This window comes from Podarcis tiliguerta (genome assembly GCF_965153285.1).
Source record: "Podarcis tiliguerta genome assembly, chromosome: 4".
NCBI lineage: Eukaryota > Metazoa > Chordata > Lepidosauria > Squamata > Lacertidae > Podarcis > Podarcis tiliguerta.
The window spans coordinates 75,637,087-75,662,665 of record NC_139537.1 but is presented as its reverse complement, the minus strand read 5'-3'; the positions used below and the strand labels follow the sequence as shown (position 1 = coordinate 75,662,665).

Sequence of the window (25,579 nt, the reverse complement as noted above, 5' to 3'; positions counted from 1 at the left end):
ATTTAAATGGAAATGCTGGATAAACTAGAGTATTGAAGGCACACAATGTGTCGTGCTTTTGCAGCCTAATAATTGCTGTGGTGAAGCAACATAGGGGCAGTGTAGTTGACAATGAGACTCATTTCTATGGCATGTTGTAGGGGGTGTTTACCTGGTGGTGTGGCTATGTCATGCTTATTTTGTGCTGCTCAGCTTCAATTCCCTAATTCAAAACGAAGGTCACCGCATATTAATGTACTTTGCTCAAAAATACTTTTTGCCAGCCACATTTCTAAAGTGAGCCTTTTCAACTGAAAGGACTGCTTATCACATTATGCTTCTTTAACATAATCTCTTATCAGGGATGGGGAACCAGTTGAAGCAGCTGTCCAGATGTTGATGGATTACAAACTCTCCTGATCCCTTGAGCATTGTGGCCATGTAGGCTGCAGCTGAGGGAAATCAGAAGCCCCGTGACATCTGGAGAGCCCCCACTCATCCCTCATTATGCAAAACAGCAAAATGAACGGTTGTGGGGGGAGAGAGAGAGAGCGCTGCTCTTGCACAAGAATTCTGAAAAGACAGCAGGTTGGGTTTTTGCACTTAGATCTGTTCTGCTGCTATTGAATGTCTCATGTGATTTCCTGTTATTGTGATGTAAGCTACTTTCAGAACCAAATATTATTATTCCTATTAATTTGTATACTGTCCTTCACCCATAGAGCTCGGGGCAGTTCACAGCTTTAAAATGTAAGATTAAAAAAAAGCACAAAATACATAATAAAAACAAGAACAACAAAAACCCCACCGCAAACCAATAACTTAAAAGGGTATAACCCAAAGGTCCTCGATTCTTCTAATCAAAACGGGACTACAATAGACCCTGTGCTCTAAACCCCGCCCCGCATGAAAGAGAAGCCGAATAGATACACAGGTGGTAGTCGCATCTTTGAAATATACTCGTGGGCGGGGCGGAAACGGAGAGAGATTCGGAAGGCGCTTATAGGCTGTCGACCCCTTCCTTTCACCTCTCGCGAGACTCTCCTGAGGAACGAGGGGTCTGGCTCTCGCGAGGCTTCCCGGCAAGGGTTGGCGGTTGGCTGACTGGAGGGAGGGGGGGAGGAGGATGAGGACGCTGAGAGAGGTCGGAGCGGCGCTAATGCGCGCCAGAGACGCCGTCGCTGACGGCCGGCGGAGGGCTTTGTGAGAGGCCCCCCATGGAGGCTCCGCTTCAGCGGGAATCCCCGCGTCGGGTACCAGAGACCCCTCCGACGTCCCCGGGGCCCCCGCCCCCTCCTCCTCCGCCACTGCCGCCGCCCCCGCTGCCACCACCGCCATCCAGCCTGCCGCCGCTGCCGGGCAAACCGCAGCGGGAGGAGAAAAGAGCGGCTCTGAGTAAAGTGAGAAGCTGTTGGGATGGGGGGGAGGGGCGGGGCGGAACAGGTGGGCGGGGCTTCCTTCCAGCACCAGGGACAGCGCGCGAGAGAGGGCGGGGCAGTAGCTGCGGCTTGTGTGTGTGTGCGCGCGCCCGCACCAAGGTGAGAAACGCGGAGAAATGAAGGGCTGGCCGACAGGTAAAAACGCATGCGCAGAGAGGAAGGCGTTTTGCGCGCTCCTCCACCTGCTGGCCCACTTTTTAGCCAAGGGGACTCAGGACCTTGGTTATTATTATTATTATTATTTACTTATACCCCGCCCATCTGGCTGGGTTTCCCCAGCCAATCTGGGCGGCTTCCAACAAAATATTAAAAATAACAATCAAACATCAGACATAAAAAACTTCCCTGTACAGGGCTGCCTTCAGGTGTCTTCTAAAAGTCAGATAGTTGTTTCTTTCCTTGACACCTGATGGGAGGGCGTTCCACAGGGCACGGACCGCCTTTGTTGCCTTGGACAAGCCACGATCCGCTTCAGACCCTCCTCCGCATCTGGTTAAAGAGGCAGACGATATCTTAGCCACCGTTACCCACCCCGTTCACTATTGAATGGGGATTCCAAGTCAGTGTTAAAAGAGTATGTAGTGTTGGGTAGTGGTTAGAGTAATAGGCAGTTGGGGTTCAAATCCTCACTGGGCCATGGAATTTCGTCCTAACCTACCTCACAGGGTTGCTGTAGGGAGGAAGGGGAGCCCAATGCCACCTTGAGCTGCTTGGAGGAAAAGGTGGGATGTAAATGTAATGCATGCCAGGAATTGTGAGAATTGCTCATTTGTTTTAAGTTTTTGCTCTGCTAACTATACATTGCAGTTCTGCTCTGGAGCAATATTGAGTAGAATTCCATGACAGGAATACATGTGTTGAGGCCAGACCTGGGGACTAGATTCATTTTGTCTTCTAAGAAATTGGTTGCAATTCTGAGTAATACTAATGGGAGGTGTTTATTTATCCAAACATGGGATAAAAATGAGACAAATACTCCTGAATGATTGTGCTCAGTTTTACATGTGATGCTTTCTAGGTAGTTATACGGCGGCTACCTCCTAGCTTTACCAAGGAGCAGCTAGAGGAACAGCTTCATCCACTTCCTGCCCACGATTATTTTGAATTTTGTACCTCTGATCCCAGGTGAGAACATAGTTAATTGTCTCTATGGGGGGGGGGGAGGAGGCATCTTAATCATGCTTGCATCATGCTATTAATACCAACAGGATCCAGATTCGTCTATACTCCACTTTAAAAACAAACAGAATTATGAAAAACATATATAATATTAAAACATTTTAACGAGTTGAATGTGTGTGAAATGCAGCTGCCTTATTGTTGTTATCTACCATGATGTATGCCTGTGACATCATGGATTTCTTCCCACTAGTCTGGATGTGACACACTGACCTTTGAGAATATGATGAAAGATTCTCTAAAAATCTACTTTATATATTGTGGTTATTAGAGCCACACTCTAGCTACTTGTGTGCTTAAGGACATTTAGGGCTAGTTCACATGTGTTCACCTCACCTCAGGGGATACAAGGCCTTACAAAGCCTCTGAGAAAGCAGGGGTCGTCCTAGTGGACGGCTCTTCTTTTACCTTCCTCTCAGAGCTTATCTCTTATCTTTCTTCAAATGTGAGTTATCTCTTATCTTTCTTCAAATAGAACAAAATGTTTAGGTTATGAGAAAGAGCAAAACTTAAAAACACTGCCAACATTGCAAATTTTGTAAGGATATGAGGCTTTTAAGTTACATGATTGTAGAACTGCAGTGGCCTGGTCATGTAATCCCTGCTGAAAGTGGGATTTCAGTAGCTTTTGTTATGTCATTTTGGGATATATTGGAAGCCCAAATTAGAGGCACCAAAACAGTGCTGGTGCGAAATAAAAGTTCTTCCATGTTTGCTGCATTGCTCTTCTAGGCACATTGCAATGAAACCATTCCATTATCTTTCATTTGAAGCCCTCTTATGTCGGATCTTCCAGCATTCATGGTTTATCAGGCCCTTTGTACTCAGACTACTCAGCCAAAGGATGAGTGGATTCACTGTAGCCTAGAAAACACTGTATCCTTGAAGACAGATGCAGGAAGACAGTGACTAAAAGATGGGCTGGTTGAATTACAGCATACTTGGATACTTGGACACTGAGTGGAAAGTTATATGTACTGAACTTAGGCTCCAGGCATTCCACATCTTAGTCTGTGCATGTAACAAAGCATCTCATGGCTTTTAAGAGTTTTTAGCTAAGAAATTTCTACTTCATTATCATTTTTGATTGTAATCCATGGAGTCACGAAGAGTCAAACACGACTAAACGACTAAACAACAACCATCACTATTTCATTGTTGTGAACTGCCCTGAAATCTGCGGATGAACGGCAGTATAAAAATAACAACAACAATTTCATTTGATGTGGAGGAATATAAAGCATGCCTACTTTGAAATGCCAATCTAATGTGGATAAACATCAATATTAATAGAATTAATGTAATTTATACTTTTACCTTTCTTCCTTTTAGAAGATAAACATAACTAACAACACATTTCACTTTTGTTTCAGTCTTTATCCTCATCTCTACTCAAGAGCATATATTAATTTTAGAAATCCTGATGACATCCTTCTTTTTAGAGATCGCTTTGATGGCTATGTCTTCATAGACAGTAAAGGTAACCCATTCCTTATTATGGCCAGAAATCTTAGACCCACCCAACTAGTTCTACATGCTCAAAGGATAGATAGTTTGTTTTTCTTAAACAATAGCTAATCTTGCCATGTAATGAAATAAAAGAAAGGTCAATATTTCCAAAGTTCAGATTTGCCAAAGGTGTACCATGTTTTAGAAATCATGTTTGTGTATGCTGTAGTCAAGGTTTCAGAGAATTCTTACTTGACCTCCAAAATGTTGCATGAAGTTTGATTATGGTAAACTCAGAAGAGCACAAAGTTAGATGGGGCCTCGCTGGTTATCATTCAAGGTTCTCTCAGTAGCAGGAATCTACCCAAAGCCATCCTTTTATGCACATTCATTTCCACTGATGGGACCCTTGTATATATAACTAGAAATTACCTTGATAGGTCTGTGATTGAGAAAGACAAGGTTGTACTTTGAAATCAGTTGAAGTTTTCATATAAGGTTAATGTCTGTGTAGTGAACTGCTATTAATATATTTTATCTATTTATTAAATGATGTATCCCTCACCCTTAAGTAGGAATGCTATCCTATGAATTACAAGAGACTGAATAAATCACTTTAAAATGAAGTATAACCATACCATACATTATCTAAATGTTTTGATCGTTCAGTATTGGCATCTTTGTTGATATATTAGTTATTTTGAGCTATGTTACATATTTTTTTTTTGCCAGGTTTAAAGAAATAAAAATGAAAAGGTTTATGTGCCAACTGTTTAAATTGTCTCCAGTCCACCTCTACTTATAAGCATACTAGTGACCATGGATTGAGATTTACATTTACACTAAGAGATGTATCTAGCTAGAGTAGTAAAGTTTCAATAAACATTGTGATGCAGATGTGACCAACCCAACACATATCTATCTGCATTGGCACTATCTGTGCTTGTATTTGCCTACAGTCTTTTTCTTCTGGATCAAGACAGTTTGTCATAAACTAAGTCAGTGAAAAATAAAATTTCCAATTTTAATTCAGGTTTTTATACTCGAGGACCTGGGAATAAGTTCCTCTCAGTCTCAAAATGTGCATATTATTTACCTTTAGTTACTCAGCCAATGTGTGGTTCTTTCAAGGTTTAGAATATCCAGCTGTTGTTGAATTTGCACCATTCCAAAAGATTTCTAAAAAGAAGCTGAAGAAGAAAGATGCAAAAGCTGGAAGCATAGAAGATGGTAAGCTCATTTTCATGGCGAAAACATTTTCCTGATTTACTGCGCTTAATGGATAATTTCTCATGCAATATATGTGACATGCAATGATTAACTTTCTTTTCAATGGTTTTTTTCTTTCATAGATCCAGAATACAGAAAATTTTTAGAAAGTTATTGTGCAGAAGAAGAAAAAATATGTGCTAACCCTGAGACTCTGCTGGGAGAGATTGAGGCAAAAACAAGAGAACTCATTGGTCTGTTAAGATGATCTCCTCCATTAGTGAATGCTTCTGAATTATATGATCATATTTTATTAGTCCCACATTAGCACTCTTGAGGTTACATTCATTAAATTATGGTTATCTCTAGCACCATTTCAGAAGTTCTTAATAAAAAGAACATCCCCTGTTTATTCTCAAACATTAGCTGAACAACAGATTTGGGAAACTAGCACTCTGTAGGCCTGTACTATGTCCATATAGCTATGAGGTTTGTGAGATATCGTTAGTAGTATTTTATGATCATGAACTGCTGGTGGGCTAGGGGTATAAATGTAAAAGGTTTTAAACCTAAAACTCCTTAATTTCATAACTTATTGTGTGCAATGCAACTTTTGTGTGTTACACTGGCCTCTATAACACTGATACTTATTTGAGATCATAAAAGGCACCAGTTGGCTATCAGAAATACACAAAACTTTTCCCCAACCTGTGCCACTTCTCCTATAATCAAGAGATTATTCTACAATAAAGAAGAGGTTGCTCTGTTGTTTCAGCCCTGTCTTCCATTATGTTAATTTTAAAATTGAAAGTTTCACTGAAAGGGAAGTTTTGCTGAAAGGGATTTGCATTGGAGTTTGATCCCAATTAAAGTGAATGAGATAAAAACAAACTCTTTGCAAACTCAAGGTCTGGAATTGGAGCGGGGGCTCAAAATGCTACCAGCACGGTAAAATAATTCATTTAACAACACAGTAACTACTCCTTTATATAGATTCAGCAGTTAATAAGCATTCAGTATTGAATGCTGAGGATGATCTCTAGGATGAAACTCCTGGCTTGTTATTAGTAACTTCCCTAATTATTAAAAACGTTATACAGACCATTTATGTGGGTATTGATAATATTCAATACATACTGTAAACTTATTTTACCAAAATTGTGGAAGAAATCCTAATTACTTTGATAATCAGATGGTTAATAAAATGGAGTGTGGAAAATATCTAAATAATATGCAGTGCAATCAAAGAGATAACAAGGCATTTCCATTACATCTCAGTCCTAATTATGTACATATGAGAGGACAGAATAATGTGACTCCTACTCCCATAAGACCCAGACAGCATGTTCAAGGATGATGAGAGTTGTATTCCAACAATATATGGAGAGCCACAGTTCCCACCCAACCCATTATCCAGTCCTGTATTACATTAATAACACCTGTAAAAAGGGAACATGGGTCAGCTGAACTGACAGTTTTACCTATCATTATGTTGCTGAACAGTTTATGTCTGCCAAAGAACCATACCATTCAACAAACCAATGTGGGTGATCTGATAATGTAGAACTGCTTTCCATGCTGCTTCAGTAATATATGAATTTATAGGATTTGAGGTGGAGTAGTAGTTTTGATATCCATTTACACAAACTTTTATTTTGATCCAAAATGTATACATTTTAAGGACTTACCTATACAGATAATTAACGATGGGTCAATACAGCATTAAATATGAGTGTGCTGGTGTAAGCTGGTAGTTAAGATCACAAGGTATGCTCGACATACGTGGTTCAAATCTTTAGCCAGTTGTGGATTCACCGGCTGCCATTAGACCATTCTCTCTCGGCTCCAGATCTATAATGTTTATTACAACAGACTGCCTTACAGGGTTGGTGTAGGGAACCTTCTGCCTGTGGGTCCTGTTTATATAGATGATTTAGGCTCGCCAGACCTCCCCATTTAGTCTATGAGGCCATTTCAGCCAAAGCATAGGCACCATCCCAACAGCTGTCATATGCAATGTCAGATGTGGGGCAGATAATGATTGTGCTCAGCTAAAAAGAGGTTTGAAGCTGATTGCCGGGTGTTGCCAAGTCTCATGCAAAGCACTCTGTGAGACCTGTGTTGGCACTGTATCATTATTGTATCATCAAGTGATTGACAGGTGGACAGTCCTACCTACCTGTCAAACCTGACCCACTATGAGTAGGGAGAGAACAATCTGACCCACAGGTCAGAATCAGTTCTCCCTAATACACCTGTTGTAAGGCTTGTAGAGAAAATATATGAGAAGTGTTTTGAGCACTTTGGAAATTATTATTGATTTTACCTACAACTGACCTGCTGTGTCTACAGTGAAAATGTACAGGAATCAGAAGCTAAATTTTACATGACAATCAGGAAAAAGTGTGCAGATTGATGTTCCAATGCTTTTGCCACACATTTCTATCACTATTTGATCAAGATTAAAATTATGATTGTGTACACAGGTAAATCTTCCCCCCACTGTTTTCAGGAGTTTAACCATTACCTAGATGCTACTTTTGCACAAATCTATAGGAAGAATTTTACACAAATGCATATTTCATTAATGGCAAACTTTTCAAGGCTAATTTAAGACCACTGCATGCAATCAAAACACTAACCAGTCAGGTAGAAGATGGTATAACAGTATTGTGCAGCACAGTTTTTTCCTCCTTTAAATGGTTGCATCCATAATTTTTTTATATAGAAAAATAAAATATGATATAGATATCAAGTAATCTCAGATACTTGTCCAATTTTACTGATTTTCCAAACTATTATGATAAGAAACGATGGTTTTATGTAATAGAGTAACAGGGACTTTCTATATGGCCCATTATGAAATTGTGTTCATTGTCATATAGTAATTACATTTTTAAAGCTTGAATGACAAAAAATCTCATTTATAATCAATCTTACGTATTAGAAACAAGATACTATATCACTTTTTGTGTTTTAGCTAGAAGAACAACACCACTTTTGGAATATATTAAAAATAGAAAATTAGAAAAACAGGTATGTTTGTGTTTTGGAATAAGCCCTAAACTTTGTGCTTTAAGTTCTTTTTAATATATCTACAAATCTACATAAAACATTTCCAATGTTTTAGAGAATCCGAGAAGAGAAAAGGGAAGAACGAAGGAGAAGAGAATCAGAAAAAAAACGCCTAAGGGAAGATGAGAAGCGGAAGCGCAGAGAGGAAGAAAGGCGTAAAAGAAAAGAAGCTGAAAAGCAAAAGAAAATGGCTGAAAAAGAAATAAGGATCAAGGTATTTTTTCCCCTGCTATCACCCATCTTTCAGATGTACCAGAGTTACAGTAGGTTAGCTTGCATGCATGTGGAAGAAGTCTCATTGATTTCAGTGCTTCCATGTCAGTGGCTTAGGACTATAGCATTAGGAACATAGGATGTATATTCAAGTCATGAGTTCAGCCAAGTATTTGGATTCACTATTACAGAATTTTTATTTTTAGAGGGGGGGTTTTGTAGAGTGCCAAACCTATCTGAGCACTTGTAGAATCTGACTTCTTAAATCTTGCATTAGGCTTATGTCTTGCATTGTAAAGTAGATGTGTAAATTTCCCATTCCTAACTCAAAAATGGTAACTACTTTCTTGAGTTAACTGAACTCAACTTTCTTGAGTTTAACTGAACCGTTTTCATTGGCAGTTATCTGTGTCAATGAAATATGGTTTCAAATTCTGGAAATTCTGCAAATCATGAAAGTAAAAGCAGAATTAAATTTTATGTTGCAAAACTAATAATCAGATCTTTTTTTCTTTTTTAAAAAAGCTGTTTCCCCCCACTAATATACAGAACAGAGAAACATCACAACAGTGATTTGAATTCTAAGATAAGTTAACTTAAGGAAGGTTATAGAATGAAGTTTTCCACCTCTCTTTTAATCCCTACAGCTGCCTGAGTCCCCGCCCCCAAACCTTTTGAGCAAGGGAGAGGGTGATGTGGGATGGTAGCATTACCCAAAATTAGGCTTGGATCAAAAGATACATTAAGGAAGCTCACAAATGAAAAGTTTTCAATTCCCTCCTCCACCTAGCAGCTCCTGGGTGCCATCATACATTGTTCAGAAGGGCCCCTGGGTTTCCAGAGAGGCTTTTCAGAGGTTATGGGGGAAATGTGAAACTCCTACTGTGAACTCCCTACTGTGAGCTTCCTTAGATTATCTTACATTAGGATCAGTGTCAGCATATAAAAAGGCAAAAAAAAAAAAAAAGCAGGGACTGAATAAAATATATCCTTGCATGAAATAATACATGTAGTAATAATTGTGGTTTCCTTTTGAGATTCTTTAGAAAAATCCTGGGGATATAGACAGCATCCCATCTCTTGCAGAATGAATTGTGCCCATTTAAAAGCAGACGGATATCTTTCCACATACTTACATATGTATACACACACAATATCATACATTTATGGTGTATTCATTGCATTCTAAAAATTAACCATATACTATTATAGTTAAACAATTCAATATATTTGAAGAGCATGTTTGAACAGAGAATGCCAGAACATTAGAGGGAGTTAATGCTTTGTCAATCAGTTTCCACATTATCTATAATTTATTTATATATTTATCTGAATTTGTATTAAGAGACGCTGGTAACTTTTACAGTTATTAGGTCTAGATATTTCTTCTTGAGGGTTTCTGTATATATCAGGCCCACAGCTGCAGAACTGCCTTGCATCAAGAATGTGGAAACTCTAGATTCTTTCATCAGTGCTAAGCAGTTATAAAATGTAGTTTATTTCAACGGGCGATATCTTGGTGTGTGATTAATTCTCTCACTGAAATTAGGCATACTTGTTCAAATGCTTAATTGTCGCTGGATCGTGATAACTTCTTTTTTAATTGGTTTTGAATGCTGATGTCACATGGGTGGGGGTTTTGGGGGGGATGGGCTAAGGACTCATCAAGCAAGTATGCTATAAGTGATTTTTCCTGCGCGTAGGTGTATTCTGAAAGATTTGTAAAGATTTGTAAAGATGTAGAAAACACATTTATAATAGTCATATATTTTACAAATATATTTATTAGCTTCTTAAGAAACCCGAGAAAGGCGATGAGCAAGCCACAGAAAAGCACAGAGAAAAAGAAAAAGCTGACATAGACGAGAGTAAATGGGAGAAATCACCTGGGCACGGGAGTATAAAATCTAAGCCCCTGGAAGGTTCGCTGAAGGAACTTAAGGAAAAGTAAGTAGTGCTTTATTTTGAAGATGGAGTTACATCCTCAAGGCAGTTTAAATTGGTACATCCTTTTGACTGGGTTTTTCCAAAAGCAACTACAGCTTGTCATCTGAATCCAATAAACTATATTAAAAAGGTAAAGGTAAAGGTACCCCTTCCCGTACGGGCCAGTCTTGACAGACTCTAGGGTTGTGTGCTCATCTCACTCTAGAGGCCGGGAGCCAGTGCTGTCCGCAGACACTTCCGGGTCACGTGGCCAGCGTGACAAAGCTGCTCTGGCGAACCGGCACCAGAGCAGCACACGGAAACGCTGTTTACCTTCCTGCTATAAAGCAGTACCTATTTATCTACTTGCACTTAAGGGTGCTTTCAAACTGCTAGGTGGGCAGGAGCTGGGACCGAACGATGGGAACTCACCCCGCCGCGGGGATTCGAACCGCCGACCATGTGATCGGCAAGTCCTAGGCGCTGAGGTTTTACCCACAGCGCCACCCGCGTCCCCAATAAACTATATTAGTAGTCTTAATTATGGTTTAGGAAACAAACAAACCTTAATTCATGCTTTATGAAGTTTTTCTCTGTCATCTGACATGCTCATATCACATGGCCGGGAGCTGATATTATTCTGTAACCCCCCGCCCCCCGAGATCTTAGGATGAAGGGCATTATATCAATCAATCAAATAAATAAATAACCAACATTTGACATCCAAAGCTAGGCAAGGAGTAACCAACTCTTGACATTCTGGGACTCCTAGGATCTGTAAGTCTTTACCTTATACAAAATAAATTATTGAATTCCCAAAACCCTTCCTTTTTTACTTTAATAATTATAAACAAGATATGTAGCACAATCCTGTGCATACTCAGAAGTAAATACTTATCTAGGAGTAAGCCTTACTGAAGGCAATGGGACTTACTTCTGAGTAGACATGGTATTGCACTGTTGGCATAGCTGGCCCTTACTCCAACACCACTAAATAAACTGGGAGCTTTGTTTAGGCAGCATATGCCTTGTTACCTGAGTTTTAAGCAGTTTGTTTTTTATGTTTGGATTTTTCATTTTTTAAAACACAGGTCTCAAAATGATAGTGATAAAGAGCAAAGAGATTCAGAGAGAAGATTTCGCGAAAAAGAACCTGAGAGACAAAGGTATCGACTGGATGATAGCCGAAAGCACAGAAGTCACTATGAATTTGACAAGTTTGTGAGAAGGAATGAAGATGAGGTGAAGTGGGGAAAAGGATACAGCCAAGATCGAGGGAAGAAAGTGAACTACAACTACAGCTTCACTGTGGACACAGTAGACAAACTGGGTAAAGAGGACAAGTGTGATGACATGGCATCCAAAAAGGAGCGCATAAGAAATAAGGTTCTTTTATTCATTTAGGATAATCTTTCATTAGTAAAATTACTTCAAGGTCATACAAGATTTGCTTTTGACATCTCAGCATGAACTTTTTAAATATTTGATTTTCACTAAAATGAAAACCTCCATTTTTTTAACTCAGCAAAAGCTGTTAAAGTGATAGGTATTGGAATCTGTCTTTGCTGCTAATGATGCCTCTGTTTGCATTTTTAAAATGCATGCTTTTATGAAGCACAGTTCTTAGAATCTGGGTTGTTTTAAAAAAATGTTTATCTGTTTTAATAAACACCTGTCAGAATGCTTATGCTCTCCCTGATAACCTATACTCATCTAATCACTCAAAAATATTGTGCCCTTATGTTTGGACCTACTATATTACTGCTAAGGGAATCAATAGCCCAAATGATCTAAGTTGAAGTAACGTTGCTATCAGTTGAATAATAGGAGGTAGAAACCATGATCATTACTTCAGTTGAGTACATAGTTATCTTTAAAAAGAAGCAGAAACTAATACAGCGGTACCTCAGAAGCCAAACAGAATCCGTCCCAGAAGTCTGTTCAACTTCTAAAAGGTTTGAGAACCAAGGCACAGCTTCTGATTGACTGCAGAAAGCTCCTGCAGCCAATCGGAAGCCACAGAACCGCAAAGGAAGTTTGGGTTACAAAGAACGTTCACAAACCGGAACAAACACTTCCCGGTTTGCGAAGTTCGGGAGCCAAAACGTCCAACTGGCAAGGCGTTCAACTTCCGAGGTACGACTGTATTATGAAGATTTTCAAAGTAAAGTAATTTAACAGTTTAGCTGTTGTTAATATTGATGTAGCCCAGCAAATCAGTAATTTACACATGGGTATCATTCTTGCACTTGACCCTGTGGATATGTGTAGCTGTAACATTGCAAAGAATGAGTTCCTGTGACCCAGCAACAACAGCATTCTTTGTGCATTAGATAACCCGGCTTAATTCCTTAGGACATACTTCTGAGTAGACGTGGTTGAGATTGTGCTGTTAACTACAATTTATCATGGATGTGCAGCATGATTCTAAACAAGTTTACTGAAAATCAAGTCCCACTCACTTCTATAGGGCTTGCTCCCCACTAGGTTTGTTCAGAATTGCAGCTTTGGTCTTATGGTACTGTAAGGCCTTGTCATTCACTGATTGGAGACAGAGGAATGGTGGGAAGAAGGCTAAGAGCCTGTGGGGTGGTGGTGGCACAACAATGAGTGGTCGAAGGGAAAAGAGGGGGAAGACTGGTAAGAGAAGGTGTTAAAGCTGAAGAGGTAATAGGGTTTAGTGAGCTGGGAGAGTTTGTGTCAACAAGAAGTTATGGTTAAGCCCTTACTGGCTAGCTAGATTATTAAATCAAGCTCTATTTTGAGAGGTTAGCTATGACGTTATTATGCTACCTTTATACCTTGTAAACTGTAGACTGTCTTCGTGTTTGAAACTGTTTGTGCCCATCTTTGATTGCAGCCAAATTTCTTCTAGTTATTATAACGAATTAAAATTTTGTGAAATTTTCCATCTTTGGTACTGTGTTCTTAAGCATCACTTTCCTCCCAAAACAGCAATCTGAATTTGTCCAGTATTCTTTTAATTTGCTTAAAGTACTTGGCTTTCAGGGGCTAAGAGTGAGGTAATAAGTGTCAGATATTTATAACCTAGTTTTCCCATTTGTTGTTAAATCAGTTTGTCAAAAAAAGTCCTCTTTTCTTTCACAGAACAGTTAAGACATTTTGAGATCTCCTGTGTGGATAATAAATGTTTTTCTCCAAGCCTTAATCTCCTTTCTTCTTATTTTCTGCACAGGATCGGCCAGCCATGCAACTATACCAGCCAGGAGTTCGCATTCGAACACATACGGGGTCTACAAGTAGGTCCTATGACTGCACTGAAAAGTCTTCAGAAGAAGCTTATGATAGAAAGTATGAAGCAGACAACTCACCTGGAGGTGGTTCTGAGAAGAGCGAAGAGGCAGAATAAAACAACAAGGACAGAAACTTCAGCATTTAAGACTTAGTGTCCTGCAAAATATTACGTTCTCGGAATTGGCCCACCATTGCAAAGAAAACTTTTTTTTTTAGTTTTCTAGTAGAAGTTTAGGCCACAGGCAATGTTACATAAATGTTACAAGAGAATATCATCACTGTGCACTTACACTGTTTCCAGCTATATGCATGTGAAGGCATCTTTCATCCCAATGCATATAGATACATATTTGATGGTATGTTACAATAGTAATAGCATGACTTTTAAAGGCTGTTCTTCAGGTGGATTTCATTCCCATTATCACTGACATGTTACGCAAATACGTGCCTCTATACATAATGGAGTGATGGCTCACATAGGCATAGGGCATACTGTGGCTTGAGAAGTGGGAAGGGTATTTATGACACAATGTTATTGAATATTACAGTAGAATTCAGGATTTCGAAGCTTCTGATATTTTGAGGCATATTTTGAGGTTTGTGTTTTGCATAAAACTTTTCTGAAATGTTCCACTCTAGGGGAATTCTTTAAAGCATGCATTTCCATCAGTTTTAACCGAGGCGTTTTATGTTCTATAAATTGCATTAACAGGTCTCAGTATGACAAGACCATGAGAATAAGACATTATACAGAGTGTAGCTGTATTTACATCAGTCGGGAGAATAACACACAAGTACATTAGCCTGGTCCTGTAAGGAGTTAAGTCCCAGTTTAGTAAGTGCATTGCTGCATAAAGAACTATAAACAACAAATTACCCTTGTAATTAAGATAATGTTTAAATGATTATTACAGGACAGTACTCAACCGCAGGATCATGGGTGGTTAAAACGCACAATTTGCACATTTGTGTCCAGTGTCTGCAGGCCTCAGTACCTCAATCCATTTACATTGGTTTTCAGGGGTAAACGAGGCAGAAACGCAGCATGATCCATCTATTATATTTTGGGTTGTGCCAAATTCCAATGAAGGAGAGTGGGAAGATTGAAAGCCTAGCATGTGCAGGTGGGATGGGAGTGCTAAAGCTTTCCTTCTTCTAGTCAAAAGCTGCTTCTCCCTCCCAGCAAGCAGCTAATGGGTTGCAGCTCTGGGTCAGTTGCTCCTGCCTCCAAGTGCTTTTCTTCCACCAGGAGTTATTTTCAGACTCGAAACCCCATCTGAAGAAAACCAGCTTTGGGCAAGCAGTTTCAAGGGAGAAAGGGGGGGGGAGTGGGTCAGCACTTTCTGCCCATCCTGCTTTATAGGAATCCAGAAGCAACCCATGGCTCTGGTGCTGTAGTGTCTAATTTGCTCTTTCATTTGCTAGAACATCAGGTAAGTGTCTGTGTTCTTTTGTTTCCGAGTTGCTTTTGCCTTGTAAAAAGTTTTGTATGTTTAGACCAGAGAAAAGCCTGAATATTTAATGCTGTGTCTGTCATGAAATAGCATATTTAAAGGTTTCGCCACTTTTTAATATGTGATATAAGTGACACTGTTTTGTATGTTAATATTTCATATAGTATGTTTTTACATAAGTCACCAGTGGAAACACTTATGTTGGTAGGTAAAAGCTATGGAAATAGAATGTGTTTGAGGGAATAAACTGCTACGACTGTTCCCTCTGTTTATTGTGCTCGTTAAGAATCCATTTTTTTGTATATATTCTTGTTCTTAGTAAGCAACTGCACAGGCCTTGGTATCAGAGCATCACTCTGACAATACTGATATGCGTTTTGTTTACCTGAAACACAGATCTTCTTTTGACTACTTTTTTACATCATGTGCTCAACCTTTTTTTACTGTCATCCTATCAGCATTTGATTGTTCTAATGTAAATAAAGGGGATCATCTGGACCTTCAACCACTAGAATATTAAACTGAAATCTGATGATCTGAATAGTGCTTCGCCTGATGTGTTTTACTATTATACCAAAACGATTAAAAAATAGGATTCATGGATTAAAAATACCAAACCGGCTTCAAAAGTACTATGCTAATCTGACTCTCCACTCGATTTCAACTATTCTTTTGTTTCTCAGATGATAAACCAGAAAAACTAGACCAAAAGTTAGTAACAACAACAACAAAATTGATGTATTACTGCCTTTCACCCTAAGGCCTCAGGGCAGGTCACAATTAAAATACATTTAAAAGAATTTAAAATAAATTACTCTCACAATAGTATGATGTGGCCAAAAAATTTACATCTGAAGTGTCAAAGGCCAAGGTAAAGAGTTGTGTCTTCAGCACATGATTAAAACTGTATTGTGCACTTTCTCCTGGAAAAGGCAGAAACATAGGGAACCTACTGGATCTCACATTACTTTTATTATTTATACACATGATTCTCTCTCGCTTGTTTTTCTGAATTTGAGAGAAATTGTGCAATTATTTGCAACATCTTAACATGTTTTTGAGAAGTAAACGAACACACAACTTGAAAAGCCATTTCCCTACATTTACTGCTGGTGAACTGAGCTCTTGCTGCTTCTATAACACACAGATGCATAGGCATCTGAAAAGGGAAACACCATGCGCGTCTGCATCATGAAGAGTATGTGATCCAAAGCTCACTGGTGCTGCGAAGCGTTTATTGTCCAAAAATGCCTATGCATTACTATGGTGTGTGTTCTTCATTATGAATAAGATTTTACGATGTCACTTTGTAGCTTCGGCTTTGTCTTCTGTATATTGTTACACGCATCACTGGGTGCAGGCTTTTTCATTCCTGTGTACCAGCTTGGTGAACTTTTGAAATAGCAAGACTTGCCTCGGAAGACAGTTTTTGTACCTAGATTATTTTAGCTGAAGTGGAATGCAGGAGTCTTGCAAGATAATCTGCAATCAATTTCAGAAGAATGTGGTCTGCCTTCTTTGCATCCGTGGCAAAAAGCCTGGTCTTTGTCTGAAATTAGTTGGCTTCTTGTAAGCTGAAACCTTGACAGTTTGTATATCAAGAGTGTATTTATCTTGCACTCTTTTTCTTCTTTCCCAAAATTCTTCAGTATTGCATAGCTAAAAGATAAATATTTGCAATATATGATACATAATACGTGTGAGTAGGCCAGATTCTCATTTTCTTTACAATGTATTTGTTTGCTTTTCAGACTACAACATAACTTGCAAATCTTTTGGTCTACTATTAAGCAGTGACGTAGCGTGGGTTGTCAGCACCCGGGGCAAGGCAAGTAATTTGCACCCCCTAACCCGTGGATTTGCGCCCCCTAACCCTAACCCCCAGGTGTTGCGCCCTGTGCTGCCGGCCCCCCCTGCACCCCCCACGCTACGCCACTGCTATTAAGCTCATATTATTCTGGTTCTACATGGTAACTGCCACAGGTAACTGATCGTATTTGCTACTTCTGTAAAGCTCCATTTAAACCAAGTCTATATATTACTAAAATTATTTAGATTGCATCAAGATTACATATTTGTCAGAATTTTTACCTGTCGAAACCTTTTACATGTTTGTGACATTTGCCTTATATCCTCTGTATTAAGAAATGACAGGATGTATATGATCAAATGGTCAGGAATTCGATGGAGGAAGTCATAGCGTCCTTGACATAAGCTGAGAATGTAGTCTAGCGTTTTCTTCCCAAAGACAGCTTGCATTTGTTCTGAGTAAATGAAAAAATATACAAGCAAACAGATTTTAAACAGGAATACTGCCAAAGTGAAAGGCACTGTGCCAAAATGGGAAAGGGCACATACAAAAAAAAAAAAAAGAGGAAGAAAGAGAAACTTCATTCTGTTGCTGTTTCCTAACTTACCTGGAAGTAAGGCTCATTGAACTCAGCATGGTTTACTTCTGAGTATATATAGGATTGCATGGTTGTTCTATTAATAAATATAATTAATATGATACCCGATGACTGTGAGGACTGAAACTTAGGCTACTTCCAGATAACCTGTTTATTGAGCATTCATTCTGATTTGTTTATAGGAAAGTTAAATATCAAGCAATTGTTAACTCGCACTTTCCAATGCATTTCCCTGTCACTTTCCTTCTTGTAAAAAGTCAATTTTTGTGGAGAAGTGGGTTTCTTGCACAAGAGCGCCAAATCAGCTTTAATTCTGCAACCTGAATTTGCCACTATGTGATTGAATCAAGCCTGAATACAACAATATTCTGGAAGCACCCGTAAGCCAGATAAGGATAAGTCCTGTGCGTTGGTAGAAAGCCTGATACAAGAAGGGCAATTCAGTCTATCATACTAAGAATAGGCAATTTAGAACAGAGTAAAGGGCAAGCTGCCATGATAATCATTAAGTAGAATACTAATTCTGAATTGCCCAGGCATGTCATACTGAAAGGCATATTATTTGCACTCACCAACTATGTTTAAAGCAATTCTTGTTCTTAAGCACAATGCACACACTGCAGCCCTTTGCACTCTGGAAGCCTTTTAGGTTCCAAATATAAATATAAATTGACTTGAAGTATAATTATATTAATCAGAAAGGCACGAAGGCTTGCTGTGTGTGCTTAAGGTATTAGGAATGATAAATGGATTTCTCCATAGCTACCATACCATGTGGTCTATCACTATTCGTTAAGTACATAACCAGAACAAACAGCTAAGTCTATAGAACGAATGAATGTCTTAAAAAGCAACAGGGGACAAAACAAAATTAAATTTAACCCTATGGAGTAAATGTACTAACTGCTTGGCAGTTAACACTGCATTCCATTAGTGTGAAATATTTCCATGGGAAAAAATGAGAGTTTGGGAAGATCTGTACCATACATTCAAAGTACATCCAACTGATGCTTAATATCCAACTAAGGCCACTTCCAGACAACCTCTTTTAAAGTCTTCATCCTGATTGGTTTGCGGGGAGATTGGATGGCACTGGGTGAAGAAAGAGTTGTCCCATGCTTTCCACAAAAAAACTCAATCCTCTGACAAAGCAGGTATGTTACACAAAAGTTCCAAATCAGCTTTAATTTGCTAGTATATGATTGAATCCCTCCTGAAAATAGTGACATTCTGGAAGCACTCTAAGTCAGAGTTAAGATCCGATTCTACAAATGTCATGGAAGAGCCATGTGCAATGGGCATTTGGTAAAGGGAGAAGTGGTGACAATATCAAGAAAGAAAAATGGTTTAGTGTTAACTTGCCAAAACAAACCAATGAAAACCCTATTGGGGTCAAATGGTAACCATCCCAAGATGGTTTGCTTATGCTGGTTAAGTGCCATTAACACACATGTGTACTCAAAAGTCAATGTTATATCCAGTGCTTTTTTTCTGGGGGGACACAGAAGTATGCATACCCCTAAATATTTTGTGAATCTCAGTTTGGCCTCATTGAGGGGCAGTATTCTGATATGAATAGGAAAATGAGAGTACCTCCAAACATTTTTAAAGAAAAAAAGCACTGGTTATATCTGTTTATTTGGGTAGTTTACAAGTTGGCTCTTTTCAGCCCCAGGTGATTGTATCAAGGCTAGTGCCACTCAGAACTTTTCCTGGACTGACTGTTCACACACTGCTGCAAGAGTTGCTTTTTGAGTGCTTGCAGCGACTTGGATGGAGTTATGCATGCAGCATCCGCCTGTCATGCAATTGGTAGAGGACATGACACCTGCCCTGACATTATGTCACTGGTGGTTGTAAGAACTGATGTAGAGATTTGACTTTTAAAGCTCTTTTGATCCTATAAGACATATTTCTCCCACTGAATAAAAATTAAAGTTGATTTACATATTGGGGATTGCAACAATCCATTAAGGCACACCTCTCATTTTCATTTTCCTTCAGAAATTCCCTGCTCACTAACTTCATCTTTCCCAACATCACTGAGCCAAGAAGCGAGGAGAGATTATCAGTTGCAGCAAGACTAGTTTATGCCTAGTTTACGCCTAAGCATTATGGCTCGATATGGCTACTGATTGATTTTTTTGGCAAATTGAGGGTTACATTAAAAAAAATCCGCTAGAGATGTTCTGTTTTTCTCTGACTAAATGTTCTGTTCTACTGTATAGCATGACCTTGGTTGATAACATTATTCAGCATATTGCAATACTATGCTATTTGCCAGGAAACAGGAAGATAAGGAAGTAAGCCAATGCACTGTAGGTCTTGATGTCATTCTCCTTGAGACTTTGTCAGTGAAACTCTTTTGTCAATAATGCAACTGCTGAGCAGGGATAACTCCATTTAGCATGGGGTATAATTTCTAACTAAATAGAAATAATTAAACTGATTTAGTAGGTGACAAGGAATTAGCAGGGTTTTTATTAAAAAAAAAAATCCTCTATATTAGGGGTAGCCAACATGGTACCCTCCATATGCTCCTAGACTACAACTCTCATCATCCCAGACCACTGGCTATGTTGGCTGCAGCTGATGAGAATCTGAATCCAATGACACCTAAAGGGCTACATATTCCCTGCCCTACAGAATGGGATATTAGACGATAATTTCTATAGACCTGGTCCATCAGTAGAGCACACTTGGAGAAAAAAAGAACCCTTTTTAGTATTCATGTAAGTTTGACATTTAGTACTAGCTTCCTTTTTCACTTGCTTAAAAGTATTTTGATGCTGCAACTTAGTATGTTTAACCACTGTGTATTTGTCTCCCCCTGCATTTTAATAAGTAATTTTACTTTGAGAGCCCAATGCAGTCATTCTCAATTGTTTACCATCCAGTTTATTTACATTAGCCATCCTATATTGATCTGAAATTCAGACTGACTTCTTAAACCATAATTTGTAGTTTAAATTCTCTATCCCCAGAAGGAATGTAAAGGCAGATAAACAAACAAAACCATTGAAAATCCGAAATATAAATACAAAAATAAAAACAATGAAATGGACTACTCGGGAATTATCTGAGGTTTTCAATTACGCTCCTGTGATCTCATTTTATGTTTCAAACTGCCAACCTAGCAATTCGAAAGCATACCAGTGCAAGTAGATAAATTGGTACCACTGCAGTAGGAAGGTAAACGGCATTTCCATGCACTCTGACTTCTGTCACGGTGTCCTGTTACACCAGAAGTGGTTTAGTCATGAGAGCCACATAACCCAGAAAGCTGTCTGTGGACAAAACCCGACTCCCTCGGTCTGAAGCAAGATGAGCGCCGCACCCTATAGTCAAGTTTAACTGGATTTAACCATCCAGGCGTCCTTTATGTTTCTAGTGCACTTGGAGCATTTAGGTAACTCTGACTATTCACAAACAACCAAGGCCGCAATCCTAACTGTGTCTACCCAGAAATAAGTCCTATTGAATTCAATGGGTCTTACTCCCAGTAAGTGGATGGAATTCAGTGTTTCACTTTTACGAATGTTCCACCTGCACGGCCAAAGTTTATTAATAAGAAAAGTCAAAATAAATTTAAGACCTGAAATCCAATCCTGAGCAAGTTTACTCAGATGTAATACCAAACTGAGTTTCATGGCACTTCATCCCATGGAAGTATGCCTAGGATTGCAGCCCAAATATTCGCCCCAAGGTTGTGTGATCCTATGCACCCTTTCTTGAGAGTAAATCCTCCTCAACAATGCAATGTACTTCCAAGTAAACATACATAGGATCAGTCTGTTATAAGACAGTCCCATATATTCACTGGGGTTTATTTCAGAGTCAACATGCACATGGTTAGGTTGTAAAAGCGTGAATATGACCATGAGACACAGCACAACAACCATTTTTTCAGAGGGGTGGGTAATCAAAATTCTATTATTTCTTTGCCCACTCAATACTTGCTGTGTAATGGTTCATCCAAGAGAAAATCTTTATGGGGTTTCTTCACTTCTCTTGGGCAAATCCTTTCTCGATCTGGTCGAAATGTAATCCTCCAGGACTGCCAGATAACCTAAAACGTTCAGGTTTAAAATAATGAGTCAGGTTGGGCATTATTATGTCCTGTTTTATTTTGTCAAAAGCCTAGTCAGTCCAGATATAAAGCAGAAAATGCAGGACTTTGTAATGACCTAGATCTGTGCATAAATTAATTAATTGCATTTCTTTAAAAAAAGAAAAGCAAACAATGATAGGATTACCACCATTTGTTTGCTTTTCCCTTGCTTTTCCCTAGGTTGTTCTGCCTGAACAACCATGCTTGGGGTTGCCCACCTTTTTCTTCCTGGCAAAGACCCTGTGCCTTTATCCAACAAATGCAGATTTCTCACCTCTCTTGGGCTTTCTTCAGTAAAACACATCCCAACCAGGGAGAGCATTAAATCTATCTATTTTTTTACCTCATTTTTTGTGATGGTCAAGTGATGGAAGTCTTTGCTGGGAGGAGGTGCCTGAGTGTGAGCTTCGTAGAGTTTCTCTTGCAGCAGGGAAGTCATTTTGACACTGTCTACTTGCTTTCAGCTTGCAATAGAGATCACAGACTCCCAAGGTTGTTTCTATGGACTCTATACGAGAAGGACTTGAGTTCAGACCACTCCACGTGCTCTATAAATACATGGCTAGTGTTTGCATTCCTGAACTCAGGTTCTTTACCCAAGGAGGACTCAGGTGTTCAATACTTATATCACCAGGAGGATAATATTAAAAACAAACAAAAAACACAGCCTAATTCTATGCATGCATTGTTTTTTTCAAGTCCCGCTGGTTTCATAAGCATGTTTTGCACTCCCCACTTTCCAGAAGTAGTATAACAGATGCCAGAGAGTCAATTAGCTTGGAAGAAGACAGCACTTTTTTCTTGTTCTTTCTTTTTTAAAAAACAAAAACATATCTTTTTTTTTCTAGGCTTCAAAACTGAGCATACAAAATCAAACAAGCAATCATTAACTAATTTACACAATGAATTTTGTTAAAGGAACACCAGTTGTTGTCATCGTCATCCCAAAAATACACAGCCTTAGAACAACAAGCTGCAAAAACTCAGATCTTCATCTCGTTCACTGGCTAGCTTCTGATGGCCAAGCTGTGACTTTTAGACCCCACCCAAGCAGGCAACCTACATCTAGTATGTAGTAGCTGCTGCCTATTAAAAACTTCTATTTTATACAGTATTGAGTCAACTTCAGTTTGTTTGTCATTTATTTATTATAGGCAGGAATATATAACAACCATATTAAAACACAACACAAAGATAATAAAATAGTAATAGTAATTAAAATCATTAATATATTGGTAACACAACATTTAAGAAAATTTTCCTGCATTTTATTGTTGTTACTAAGGAATATGCAAGTCTCTGTAACTGTAAGTAATTTTTTAAAAACTTATCTTGTAGTCTGTGGTCTGTTTCATTTAAAAGGGGGGAAAGGGAGTCAGCTGCCCTAAGGCGCTGGAATATAATAAATATTTTTTTTTTAAGTTTAAAAACCTATTCCTATACTTCACAAAATCTGCCTAATGATGGAATGTAAATTCTGCTACTTTATGCGCAAGCCCCACATATTAAAAACAGGTACACACCATTTTTCTTTGTGTTAACCTACACACATGGATTTGTGGAGGATTCAATATGGTTAATAATCCTCTTACTAATATCCTTCAGAGCTAAGTACCAAAAGCCTTGCAAAATAGGTATGTTAAAACCACAAAACCAATACCCATTGACAATAACATTTCAATAAAACAGATACTCTTAAAACAGATAACCTAGTTATTGAACTCATCCACACTCAAAGTAACAGATACATCTTCACCTGACGTCTGAAAGCAACCAATGGGGTGGGGGGACATATGTGTCTCTAATGGAAGCGAATTCCATAACCAAGGCACCATGACAGAGGAGGCCCTGCACTGCAGCACTGCACAGATCACATCACATCTGTCAATAGCACTACAAGCAAGGCCTTACCTGCTTGTTGATAATGGGAAAGATGCTCCTTTATGTGTAGATAACTCAAAGTACAGTGGTACCTCGGGTTACATACGCTTCAGGTTACATACGCGTCAGGTTACAGACTCTGCTAACCCAGAAATAGTGCTTCAGGTTAAGAACTTTGCTTCAGGATGAGAACAGAAATCGTGCTCTGGTGGCGCAGCGGCAGCAGGAGGCCCCATTAGCTAAAGTGGTGCCTCAGGTTAAGAACAGTTTCAGGTTAAGAATGGACCTCCGGAACGAATTAAGTATTTAACCTGAGGTACCACTGTAGCACAAATAATAAATCACAGCATGGTTTAAAAAAAAAAAAAAGCAACAGCAACACAACAAAGTAATAAAAATAGTTTCCTTTCTTGTAACATAAGAACACCAGATTATACATTTTAGTTGCAGAAATATATTATTTCTTCCCCATACAAATAGGGATGTTTCAAATTTTCAGCTCTGATTTGTTACTGTTGTTTTTAGGTTATCAGCCGGTAGAGGTCAGCAAACACTGCACTTTGAGGAATCTACGTGTGTGTGTGTGTGTGTGTGTGTAATGAATACATGTATAGTCTTGTGGCACCTTAAGAACTTAACAGGAATACTGAGGTATAAGCATTTAGGAATTAAGACTCTAATTCATCAGATGCATGATTATTTTCAGGTAATATTATCAGCTGCCAAATATTTAATATATATTGAAAGGTTGTTTGTCTTATGCATTTGGACAGCCGTTAAGAAATTATAACCAAATTTTGCATAGTTCCTGAGATACAGAGCAGGGTTTTTTATTCGTTTAGATACTATTGCATGCCACTTTGAATCAAGATGGCAGTCTGAGCCTTTCAAAATCGCACTAATTTTAACCAGATTTAGCGTTGTGGTTCCTGAGATCAAGGTTTTCATCTGTGTTATGTTTGGATACAACTGGGAACCACTTTGAATCAAGACTGAACCTTTCAAAACCTCACAGATTTTTCGGTTTCTTAGAGTTCCAAAGCAATGCTGGGCACAAGCCTGCTAGTGTGTATATATATATTTTATACACTGTATTCATTATGGAGAAAAGCTGTGGAGCCTTCCCTCCTGCAACAAATGAGATGTAACACACATATATGTGCTATTTATATACAAAGTTCAAATGCCAGGGCCCAGACTGACTTCAGTTACAAAAGCTGAGGCTGCTGAACACTCTTGGGCTGATGTATAGTTTAGGGGATTTTGTTGGGGCGGAGTTTGTTCCCGTAATTTTTTGTATCTTTGTTTTAGATCTGTTTATGACTTACGTGGAAATCGTTCAGTTTGGCTGTGTACTTTTTGGTGTTTTGTTTAGTGTTTATGACAACCTTGGTTATGTTTAAAATGTGTTTTTTAGGGGGGCTATTGGGTTGTTGTTTTTATTTTTATTATGTATTTTGTGGTTTTATATCTTGATTTTATTCTGTGAACTGCTCTGAGAACCCCAGGTATAGGGCTGTATAAAGATTCAATCAATCAAGTACAGCGGTACCTCGGGTTACATACGCTTCAGGTTACAGACTCCGCTGACCCAGAAACAGTGCTTCAGGTTAAGAACTTTGCTTCAGGATAAGAACAGAAATCGTGCTCCAGCAGCGCGGCGGCAGCAGGAGGCCCCATTAGCTAAAGTGGTGCTTCAGGTTAAGAACAGTTTCAGGTTAAGAATGGACCTCCAGAACGAATTAAGTACTTAACCTCAGGTACCACTGTAATTTTAAAAAATGTTGTAAGCAGCCTTGAGCATGGTTTTAAGGTGGCATACAAATGAAAGGATGTAAAGGTATGCCCATTCCCTCAGAATCCTCTGCAAAATGCAACAAATGCTTTCGCAACCCAGGGCTTCCTCAGCATGCTGGTGAATGCAGGTAACCTTCCCTTCGGTTGTGACATATTGAGAGGCTGCCATACAATTTAGGTCTAGTTCTTGCCTGCATTTCGTTG

At 38.9% G+C, this 25,579-nt stretch overlaps 2 protein-coding genes across 3 annotated transcripts; one reads left to right on the top strand and one right to left on the bottom strand.

Annotated features, from left to right (window-relative positions):
• Positions 1-1,019: 1,019 nt before the first annotated feature.
• Positions 1,020-15,719, top strand: UPF3A (UPF3A regulator of nonsense mediated mRNA decay). 2 transcript variants are annotated; one of them, XM_083437946.1, is made up of 10 exons: positions 1,020-1,379; positions 2,437-2,543; positions 3,971-4,077; positions 5,178-5,276; positions 5,399-5,509; positions 8,236-8,291; positions 8,386-8,544; positions 10,333-10,490; positions 11,561-11,799; positions 13,666-15,719. In XM_083437946.1, the coding sequence occupies exons 1-10, from the start codon at positions 1,197-1,199 to the stop codon at positions 13,731-13,733; spliced, it is 1,287 nt and encodes a 428-aa protein (XP_083294072.1). In that variant the 5' UTR covers positions 1,020-1,196; the 3' UTR covers positions 13,734-15,719. The 2 variants fall into 2 exon arrangements, with proteins under 2 accessions (XP_083294072.1, XP_083294071.1); XM_083437945.1 differs by having other exon boundaries at positions 11,561-11,855.
• Positions 15,720-16,131: 412 nt separating this feature from the next.
• Positions 16,132-23,674, bottom strand: LOC310676324 (F-box only protein 36-like). The gene is made up of 4 exons (XM_083438157.1): positions 22,041-23,674; positions 21,547-21,655; positions 17,270-17,442; positions 16,132-16,837 (listed from the first exon to the last, which is right to left on the bottom strand). The coding sequence occupies exons 1-4, from the start codon at positions 22,134-22,136 to the stop codon at positions 16,673-16,675; spliced, it is 543 nt and encodes a 180-aa protein (XP_083294283.1). The 5' UTR covers positions 22,137-23,674; the 3' UTR covers positions 16,132-16,672.
• Positions 23,675-25,579: the final 1,905 nt, after the last annotated feature.

Excerpts from the sequence above, each read along its gene's own strand:
- UPF3A (XM_083437945.1), top strand. The coding sequence starts at position 1,197 with ATGGAGGCTCCGCTTCAGCGGGAATCCCCGCGTCGGGTACCAGAGACC. Across the intron at positions 2,544-3,970 it reads TTTTGTACCTCTGATCCCAG|TCTTTATCCTCATCTCTACT; the intron begins GTGAGAACATAG and ends CTTTTGTTTCAG. Across the intron at positions 5,277-5,398 it reads AGCTGGAAGCATAGAAGATG|ATCCAGAATACAGAAAATTT; the intron begins GTAAGCTCATTT and ends TTTCTTTCATAG.
- LOC310676324 (XM_083438157.1), bottom strand. The coding sequence starts at position 22,136 with ATGACTTCCCTGCTGCAAGAGAAACTCTACGAAGCTCACACTCAGGCA. Across the intron at positions 21,656-22,040 it reads TGACCATCACAAAAAATGAG|GTTATCTGGCAGTCCTGGAG; the intron begins GTAAAAAAATAG and ends TGAACGTTTTAG. Across the intron at positions 16,838-17,269 it reads CATGTAAAAGGTTTCGACAG|CTATGCAATACTGAAGAATT; the intron begins GTAAAAATTCTG and ends TTTATCTTTTAG.